At 32.3% G+C, this 10,707-nt stretch overlaps 1 protein-coding gene and 1 long non-coding RNA gene across 2 annotated transcripts in view; one reads left to right on the forward strand and one right to left on the reverse strand.

Annotated features, from left to right (window-relative positions):
• The window catches only part of LOC110271384, a 19,644-nt gene that overhangs the window by 1,005 nt on the left and 7,932 nt on the right, over positions 1 to 10,707 (forward strand). Inside the window, exon 2 of the long non-coding RNA XR_002362076.1 lies at positions 8,685 to 8,687. This is a non-coding gene — a long non-coding RNA (uncharacterized LOC110271384). The remainder of the gene's footprint in view (positions 1 to 8,684; positions 8,688 to 10,707) is intronic.
• LOC107635609 (isoflavone 7-O-methyltransferase) lies at positions 129 to 1,931 on the reverse strand. The gene is made up of 3 exons (XM_021122217.1): positions 1,649 to 1,931; positions 1,033 to 1,346; positions 129 to 534 (listed from the first exon to the last, which is right to left on the reverse strand). The coding sequence occupies exons 1-3, from the start codon at positions 1,890 to 1,892 to the stop codon at positions 226 to 228; spliced, it is 867 nt and encodes a 288-aa protein (XP_020977876.1). The 5' UTR covers positions 1,893 to 1,931; the 3' UTR covers positions 129 to 225.

A 10,707-nucleotide genomic window follows, 5' to 3' on the forward strand; every position in this document is an offset into this window, starting at 1 on the left:
TATTCATACATCAAAATCAATAACTAAAATAAGTTATCAATATATTTGTATATAAATACATATGTGTGATTTAATTTATTTTCAATATATATTTATATTTCAACATATATTTTATACTGATAGCTGACTTTAGTGTACACGTAGCATAGTCCAATATATTATATATAAAACTATTCATCAAGACATTACAACTTTATTTATTTCATTTAACCATTACTTTAGTGTTTAAATATATATCTCAATAAGAGACATATGTCCGGTTAAAGGTGAAATTTTATAGTCTTGACAATCTGTTTCCATGAAGAGTTTCTTCCATTCTTCTTTGGTTCTTTCTTTTCCATTATAATATGCTGTCACCACTAAATCCAATTGAAGCTTTGCTTGAGTAATTTCAGGCTGATCCTTTTTTTCATCATCTATCACGATATCTATAATAATTATTTTTCCTCTTTTATTATTACTTGAAGAAACAGCATCTTTGCATTTTTTCAATATCTTCATGCAATTATCATCATCCCAATCATGTAAAATCCACTGAAAAACAAAAAGAAAACAACTTAAAAAAATCATACATAACTTTAATTTTTTTAAAATAATAATAATAATAATAATCTTTAGGGTAAAATATACTTTTTGTCCCTAAAGTTTAGCAAAAATTTTAAAAATATTCCTAAGTTTTATTTTGTTTTAATTTTGTTCCAAAAATTTTTGATCTGTATCAAATATACTCTCAACAGCTAAATTTTCAAAAAATTTAAAATCAATCTAATAATAATGCATGAAAATTATGTTTGATTTTACTTATGTTGAATGTTGTTCTTATGAAATTGTTATTGAATTGGTTTTAAATTTTTTTAAAAATTAGCCATTAAGAATATATTTGATGCAAATAAAAAATTTTTAAGACAAAATTAAAACAAAATAAAATTTACGAATATTTTTAAAATTTTTGTCAAAGCGATAAAAAGTATAATTTTCTCTAATCTTTGTCACCATGCATTTATTCTTAGATTTGATGAAACATATATATACCTTAAGTAGAACTGCATCAGCTTTAGGGATAGATTGAAACATGTCTCCACCAACATAACTCAAATTGTTGGTTCCTTTAAGATTTTTCACAACCTGTGGAAGATCAAAAACTATGCATTTCAAATGTGAAAAATTCTGAGAGATATACTTGGCTACCATTCCAGTTCCTCCAGCAACATCTACAATTGATTCCAATCCTTCAAAGACAACACCATGATCTCTCAACGCCAAGTTTATGATTTGAGAGTCACTAGCAGTTGCATCATTGAAGTATTTCATATGTGTAGGGTTTTTGTTAAGAAAGTCCCAAATATCTGTTAGGAAAATATAGAAAACAAGAAAACAATTATTTAAATATTATTATATAGTATCAACTTTCAACATGTTGATTTTATGCAAATTAACTTTACTGTATAAATTAAAATTATATTTAATTAAAAGTTTGATTTTGATTAATTATTTTAAACTGATTTTTTATTATTTTTCACATATTTTTGTATTAAAAAAACTTTCTGATCTTTAGTAAAACTCAATTACTAAAAGAAAAAGAGTATACTACTACATTAAAAATATACACTAATTTAAATCCAAACAAAACATTGTAATACATACATACCTGTACCCAATGCCATGGCAAATGGTGTTTGATTCCCCTCATCATGAACCCACTTCCCAAGTTGATGGTATGAACTTGAGATAGTTGGGTCAAGAACAAGGTCAACCATTGGAGCTAAACAATGATCACTACCTCTAACAAGGAGCTTTGAGACACAAGTAAGAGCATATGCTTCCTTTTCTTCTTGATTTTCTTGGATAATTCTTACTATGTCAAAGAATCCAATGTGTGCAAGATAACGCATTAAACGGTGCACACCACTAACCTTAGCTAATGCACTACCAGAAATGCGGTGATTAGCCACGGAAAAAACCGTGGCTAAAATCAAGAAATTCCGTAGCGATTAAGCTTTAGCAACGAATACATTTCTGTGGCTAACAAGGGCGACGCCTTTTCAGTTAGCCACGGTTTTTGTCCAGTTAGCCACAAATTTATGATCCGTGGAGACATCTGAATAGCCACGGTTTTTACGTTATTGGCCACACTCTAAACCGTAGCTAAATGACAACAGTGTAACCAACAAATATAGCTTTGCCACAATTTTTCCGCAGCTAATATTGGTAAGCTGGACTTTTTTGCCACATTTTTTCCGTGGCTAATATTGGTAAGCTGGGCTTTTTTGCCACATTTTTTCTGTGGCTAAACATTGTTGGGTTATTTAGCCACGATTTTTCCGTGGCTAATCATAAAAGATAAATTAAAAAAAATATATATATAAAATAAAGATGCTACTTAGAACAAAATTATATTATACAAAATTAAAAAGATTAGCCATATCCATATAAGTAATATTTTTAGTAATAAAAATATGAAATTTAAGTAACAGTGTTGAAAAGCAAATATCCTGAACTAAATGAGTTTAAACTATTACAAAATCAAGTATCAGAATGTATCATTATTAGATCTCTAACGTCTTCATTGGAATACCTGCAAAAACATTCAAATAAGATTGTGTTATCTCTTAATTCATGAAAAAAAAAGTCCCAAGACATTATTTAAAATAATATTTTAATGTAATTAAAAAAAAGTAGAAATGCATACCCAATAATGCTGAGTTTTCATTTTCACAACATAAAACATCTTATTGAACTCGTCATCAATCAATATATATATTGATAGACTTGATATCCTAGTGAACAACTTTCAATTCAATTGCTTCATGCAAGTAAATAAGCAAGCCTGTCAAGAATAAAGATAAAATAGAGAGTGATATTAATGATATTTTCTCATATTAAAACTTAACTATAATATTATTTAACGAGACAAACGAATACTATTAACGAGATATTGGATTGCAATCAAAACCATTTAGCGAAAAAGAACTTAAAGTAAAAATAAAATTGTGTTAGAAATTACTAAGGTCAATATTTTAAAGTAAAAAGTTGAGCTTACCAGGTAACTATCGAATAAAACTTTTATGCGGACCTCCCAGGTAAGTGTCCCTTGTTCCATGGCAACATCCATCCATTACCCTAAGTTACCATTATTCACATATTCATCCATTAGCAGCTTAAATATTGAAACAAACACTAAAGCAAAAATGCTATTGAGAATACAAAGAAATAGATAATTAGATACTATGTACTCGGAAATTGTGAGAACACAGATAATAATTTAAAGAAGTGCAACTTTATTCAACGTTGGTATCAGGACCTTTAACACTGTCTTCTACTTAGTTTAAATTTATCTATATTCATATAAGTTTCAATAATTACAAAGCTACAAAGCTAAATTAAAAGTTGAACAATTTAAAAGAAAACACAAACTTGCATGAAGATCCCAGCATCGACAAGAGACAAAGTTGCAGCATTGATACACGCAGATCTAGTTCCTACATTGGGAAAGAATTAGTGAATGGTAAAAAAAATAGTCTTTTAAATAAAAAAAAAAGTAAAGATCCAAGAGAATATTAGATAAACATAAAAAAGGGCTGCTTAGGGTTCCTTCCATTTTTCTTTGTAATTCAGGATTGCCTGCAAAATCTTGATTTCTGCTATTTTGGGACCTTCTTTGGAGACTTAACGCTGAATTTACTAAGGATATAGAGAAACTGAACAATAGTGTGAACCTGTGAGGGAGTTCTTCCAATTTTCTAGTGAGTGGGCTTTACTTTGGTGCTGAGTGAAAATTACTTTTAAGTTTTCCGCCCAAAATTTCACTTGTAAAAGTTCATTTGAATTTATTTCAGTCAAGTAATTGAGATTTTTAATTTAAATTAACTAATGCATATCTTATCAATTGAAAATGGCTGGCAAGGAGAGAGAAAAAATCATCGACAAACTTGATAAATCTGCACCCTTAAAAATTGAAATTTATTATTAAAGTTTAAATTTGGAAAAAATAGGAACTGCCTATAAAATTTTTGAAAGAGATGGAAGGAAACACTAGAAGCGCGTAATTTAAAAATAGACATTGTTTGATTTCGTCACGGTGAGCATTGGGTCTGTGGTAATTGAGAGAGTCCAATTCAAATTGGCCACAGATAAACAAGAACGTGAAAAACTTTCGCATAATTTAACCACGGAAAAGCAAAACGTTGCAAGTGATTACGACAATCATGAAAATTTGCCACTGTTTTTTGTTCGTGAGTATTTTCCCGTGGTAAACTACCGTGTTTCTGGTAGTGATGGAACTTGTAACTTGGAAACCAACTCATGAAGAGTCATAGGTTGACCATGGTTCTGGATTATGTTTGGTATTCTTTGATCCACACACCACTTAAGGCAAAGAGAATCTAAGAATGCAAACATGTGTTTGTACAAGTGAATTTGGCCTTCAAAGATCTCATTTGATGCTTTGAGACCATTGTTAATTATGTGTGAAGCCATGATCTTTAATTTTTTTTATGATTGCAAGTGAAACTAATTGTGTGTTTGTGATGATTAATTACTAGCATTTGAATCACCTTATATAGAGTTTGGCTTGGCTTCTTATTTACTATTTAGTCAAATTATTTTCCTCTCTACAGTAAGAGAATCACGTAAAATGAAAAACTCATTTTTAACAGTTGAAAGCACGTGGGCGTCTAATTAAGAATAAATTACTAATAATCAATTTGGTTGGTCGAGTGGTCACCTCACTCGTCCGCTTAAGCAAGTGTCGGGGATTCGAATCCTGCCTTGTGCATGCAGCAACCCATTGGTCAGCGGCAGATCCTTAAATGAAGCTCCGATTCGCGACGGATTAGTCCTTATCCTGTCGGATTGGGGATACCGTGGGCAACAAAAAAAAAGAATAAATTACTAATTATTAGTGTATAATCTAAGTTTATATGATGTGGATTAAAACACAATCTATAGTAGATTTGATAAGTAATAATATAATACTTCCACAACATCAACTTGTAGTAGAAACGAATGAATTATTTAATCGTGGTCATTAGATAAAATTAACCAAATAAAATAATCTAAAAGTGATTTGGAAACGTTAAAAGATAGAACGTTTAATGTCACTTAAAACGTTCCAAATTAGTAAAGTTTTAAGGAACGGTGAACACGCTTAATTAGCTAGTAAACGACTTTAAATCAATCACGTAACAATTATAATATAATTACACTTAACTTTGAAATATTCTAGAATTGGATTAGACATCAACAACTTGTTTACTGCTTTTACATGTAATGATTAAGAGGGGGTGAATAGTCCAAGAGATAAGAGAGATATCTCCTACACTGTACTCCAGAATATTTTTCTTTCATTAAGACTATATGGTGGACTGCATATACAATTTTTTTTTGAGTGAACTACTAATTCGATCTCTATCCATTTTTAAGAATAACAAAGTGACCCCTCAAATTAAAATTGATCCGCTTCGGTCTTTGTTCCCAATTTTCGTCACACAAAGTGGTCCCCATGCGTTTTTCTCCGGCGAGAATTGATGGAAAACGCTGAATTGGTTCGGTGCGTGACCTATCATATGAGCTGGATGACGTATTCATTCAGTGTTGAAATGGACAAATTGAGATGGACAGGGGCTAATTTGTCCACCCCCTTCACCATAAAAACGACGTCGTTTGAGTAGGAAGCAACGTTTCAGTTGCTTTTGAAAAGTTGTGTTTCCATAAAACCCCTTCCTCCAGCCTTCACATTTACAAGAAAACCCTATCAGAGCCATGAGCAGCAGCAATGAACCACCGTCGAGTTCCATTGATGAGAGTGAAAGAGATGTTTTTAAAGATGAAGGCAGAAGTCCTCTAAGTATATCTGCAGGAAGTGTTGTTGCGTCGAAGAAGAAGAAGAAGTTTATTGCTCCACGATGTCGGTGTGGGGCGCATGCTATTTTATTTCTCTCTTCAACAGAACTGAACTCTAACCGGTTATTTTTTGGATGTCCATATTTTAAGGTAATCTAAAATTTAATTTAAGTTTCCTTGATTTTAAGTCGCTGTGACACATTTTGAGCTGTGGGTATATTCTACAGAGCTCAACACCACATTGCGAGCTCAACACCGCATTGCAATTTTTTTGCGTGGTTGGATGATTATGTTGCATCGTTTGAAGAGTTTTCCAGAAATTCTCCTGATATAGAGGGTTAGACGCGAGATCAAAGTCAGATACCTGATGCTGCTGGTGTTGATGCTGGAAAACTCAGGGAACTAGATGTTAGAGTTACTGGGTTAGAATTGGAAGCTAAAAATTGTAATGCCAATAATGGTACTAGCGGCATTAGTGGTAAAGCTTTGGTTATTGCTTTTGTATTTGGAATTGTGATCTCCAAATTTTTTTAAGGCATATGACTAGCAGAAATCTTTTGTGATACTAGGTTCAAAGTGTGTCTTATTTTTTTAGAAGTGTGTGTTATTTACATTGTAAGTTGTATTACTTTAGAAGTATGTATGTTGTTTTAGATAAGATTATGATTTGATCCAAAAAAAATGGTCTGTTACTACTTTAATGAATTATGGCAGCATGTAGTCATACAAATTTCTTAATGAAAAATGTTGGATAAACAAATCCAGAAAATACCTTATATAAAATATGTACACAAAACAACCAATCATGTCCTTGTTCAGCATGAGAAAGGGACAATTTATAGCCCTCTAACAACAAAAAGAAAGCCAACATGTAGCCTTAAAGTAAAGTATTTTCTAATTTTGTCAAATTTCAAACTGACTTAAACATCTTCCACATCAGTCTAGTAGAGTTTTAAAATGACTTAAACATGCATTCAAATACTTAGGTAAACCAAAATATTTCCTAGTTTTGTAAACACTAACACCAAACTAATAATAAAAGGAGTCATTCTTATCATCTATGTCAATAATGGGAGGGCTTCAGGTTGTGGTATTGTCTCCATCAATGCTGTGGACCCAAAATTACTCCGATAAATCTCACTCAAGTAGTCTCTAACTTTTTCATATTGTGCCCTTACATTACCAATGACCACCTCTCTAGCTACTTTTAAGGCCCTCGCAATCATCCTATAGTTAAGTTGCACATTGTACTCCTCAATCATGTTATCCATTGCCTGCCTTGGTTTCATATCAGAATGAATAAGTAGTCTCTTAATGAGCTTCGAAGCGGATCGATTTTATTTTGAGCAGTCGCTTTGTCATTCTTAAAAATGGACAGGGACCGAGTTGGTAGTTCACTCATTTTTTTTTCAAACACTTGGATAGAAATTAGATTTATGTATGGATCGCACAATACAAGATTGATGGTAATTGAAATTTCATGTTTAAACTTTAACATCAAATTATATATTAATACAGTTGTTGAAAAGATTAAAGAAGTGGCCTATATTATATACATTCAACATACACGCAAATCCATTCAAATCCACCATCCATATATGTTATTGAAAGTTTGTTAATGGCCTATAAAAAGAACTGAGTAAACTACCATTTGTACCCACAAAAATTGAAAATGCTAATAAATCTATCCATAAAAAAAAAGAAATTATCATTTGTACCATAAAACATGAGTTTCATATAATAAAATTATTCAAACACTAAAAAATCATATAAAAATATCAAATTACCCTTATTATTTGCATCATCTTTTTTCCTCTACCACCACCACCACCACTAACCCCATCCTCTCTCTCCTTCCATTTTCTGGGCTCGTCGCCGCCGCCAGAGTCCGTCAACTCTGCCAACTGTTTCCTCTCTCTCTTTCTCTCTCTTCCCTTCTGTGTTTTGCTTCTCCCTCTCTCTTCTACTTCTTTGAATGGTTGCGCGATGTAGGTTCAGTGATCTCTGGGTATGCAGACTGGGAAAGGGCGGGTGGAACCACGGACTGGACAGGGGTTGGAGCTCTGTGTCAGCGAGAGATGGAGGGCTAGCTGGAACGAGTTGGGGCAGCGGTAGCGATCAGGCAGCGGCTCTAAGGTTGCAAAAGGTGATGAAAACAGAATGCGACGATGGTGTTGGGCTCGCGGAGGTGAGGCGAGGGGAAGAAGAAGAAAGAGTGATGGAAAGGGTGGAGGAAGAAAGAAAGGGGGAAAGGACGTGGCGGCAGCGAGTGGAGGTTGGGTGGGACTTAACAGTGCCAGCGACTGTTGAGTGCCGCGACAGTGGTTACGCAGAGGAGCAGAGAAGGGAACAGGGGTGAGAAGGGGCGAGAGAGAGGAAGAAGAGAGGAAATCGGGTGAGGGGGCAACAACTTGGTGGTTGCCGGTGGTGGTGCGGTGGTCTGAGACAATTTATTTTTTCTATTATTGTTGTTGTTGTTGCTTTATGTGAAGAAGATGATAATGGAGATATAGTAGTGGTGGTGGTGATAGTAGTGATGAAGAAAATGAGGTGGTGGTGTCTTTGAACTTAAAGTTTGACTCAGGCGAAGGCGAGACAGGGAAGGAGAGAAGGAGGGGTGGATGATGCGGATGATGATAAGAGTAATTTGGGATTTTTATGTGATTTTTAGTGTTTGGATAATTTTGTTATATGGAACTCATGTTTTATGGGTACAAATGGTAATTTCTTTTTTTTTATGGGTAGATGTGTCAGCATTTTCAACTTTTGTGGGTAGAAATGGTAGTTTACTCATGATTTCCTTTTTGTTTTTGACTGAATTAGGAATTTTGTTTGTTGTTGAGTCAGTCAAGTTAAAATTTTAAGAGATAATTTTATTTTGTCTTTTCATTATGCAATCAGGAACAGAACAATTCTTTACTTTTAGATAGCTGTGACTTCTGAGAAATAGACAATAAAGAAGACATTTTTATTTTGTCTCTTATCGAAAGATATCAAAAGAAGAGTAGAGAAGAGAGAATCACATAGTCAAGTATTATGGTTCAACCACCATGTGCAATATAATCTACATCCAGTCTCTTCCACAACAGTAAAAAAATTTTCACTATCTTTCTCAAAAATTACAAACACCAATTTTCTTAAAACTCAACACAATCCTATCTAGGATAAAACCACCTTCTACCAAGGTTAAATTTGACTAGGTTCATCCACGCACGAAGTACTTACCTAATATAATAATAAGGGAATCTCTTCAATATTATGTGTACAAAACAAAAAAACATATAAAAGAATTTAACATAATTTTCTGACTTTTTTTAGATAACTCTCTTTGTCTTTTCTCTCAATGGGTTTTCCTGATTCCTCACTTAATATCTTTTTTTTATTGAAAAGAAACAAAAAAAGATGAATACTAAAGAATAAAAAGTTTAATGTAAACTTATGAAGGAGAAGAAGTGATAATTTGTAAGCTATGAAGACCCAAACTTATGTGCTCACTCTTTGCTTAAATTTTTGGCAATTTACTCCTTTAATAGATAAGTAGTAAAGCTTTCAAAACTTGAGCTTTGTTTGAACATCTTTGACTTCTTCTTCCCCAAATAACACAGCAGCAGCGCAGAGAAGAGATAAAACAGCAGCAGTGATTAAAGTTAACATGCAATCTTACCTAACTGCTTCTCTTTCTTCCTTTTTCAAATATTTTCAAGAATCTAAGTCATTCATCAATAATACTTTGACTTTAAGTTTTGTTCTTGACCCTTGATTTGTAGTAGAGTTTTATAATCTCCATTTTCTTCAAGTTTTTTGTTCGGTACATATAGGAGAAAAATATTTTCAACAATCAACAATAAAGAACAAAGAAAGAAATGATTTTTTGATTCACCTTTGAATTTGATCGTTATTTTTGTGCTCTAACCTCTGACTTTCTTCTTCTTTCCGTTTTGTTTCTTGATTTTAGTAATCACTTTTTTCTTTTGGATTTGAAACTTAAACAGAGTTTCCTTTTCTTGCTCAATTTTAGAACTAATTTACATGGGTATTAGAAAAGAGCGAATTATGGAGAATGAGTTTGATCACTTTGCTTTAGTTTAGAGAAAAATGAGTTGTTTCTCTTCATCTTGGATAGTGATTTGTAACTATTTCAGTTGCTTCTCTTTATCTTGGATAGTGATTTGTAACTATTTCTTGGGCTATTGATAAATGGAATGAGCCAAATGCTTCTGGTTATGGGCCTGATCCATTATTGGACGTTGCTTGTTACTCTTTCATTTGAATTTAGTATACACACTAGCCACTCAAATTACTTACATAACTTTAGACTTTTGGCCTAATATTATAATGTTTGATCATCATCAAATTATTATTATTGTTTTCTGCNNGATGTGTTAAAATATTTATTGAGTATAAAAACAAAATACATGAGATAAGGAAGGTAATTTAGAATGCAAGAAATTCATCAAAACTTATGAAACTACTTTTTGTTATAGCTTCTGTTAGAGAATTAGCTAGAGTGTTATCTTTAGCTTTGTTATGTACATTTAGTTCTGCTGTATATAAGACTCAATCATAATAATGTAAAGTATTTCATTTAAGATAATTTTTTTAGGTTTTGCAAATTCACATATGTTTTTTTATTTTTATTTTTTGTTCTCTTTAAATTAGTCTTCTCTCTCTTGATCTTTGATACCTATTATAGTATTAGAATAGGAATAGCAAAATTTTTTAAAATATGAGAATTCTCGTAGAAATCGCTTCAAATAGAGACTTTTTGAAGATGAAAAATTTTTTCTACAAAAATGAGATAGAAAATAAAATTTTCTTAAAATAGGCACGAAAATCAGAACAGAAATTCCCACCGTCCTCACTAAT

The sequence above is a fragment of the Arachis ipaensis genome, chromosome B04, assembly GCF_000816755.2.
Source record: "Arachis ipaensis cultivar K30076 chromosome B04, Araip1.1, whole genome shotgun sequence".
In the NCBI taxonomy this organism is placed as follows: Eukaryota; Viridiplantae; Streptophyta; class Magnoliopsida; order Fabales; family Fabaceae; genus Arachis; species Arachis ipaensis.

Coding starts and splice junctions, on each gene's coding strand:
- LOC107635609 (XM_021122217.1), bottom strand. CDS start 1,892: ATGCGTTATCTTGCACACATTGGATTCTTTGACATAGTAAGAATTATC. Junction 1,347..1,648: donor TGCCATGGCATTGGGTACAG/GTATGTATGTAT, acceptor TTTTCCTAACAG/ATATTTGGGACTTTCTTAAC. Junction 535..1,032: donor CTGATGCAGTTCTACTTAAG/GTATATATATGT, acceptor TTTGTTTTTCAG/TGGATTTTACATGATTGGGA.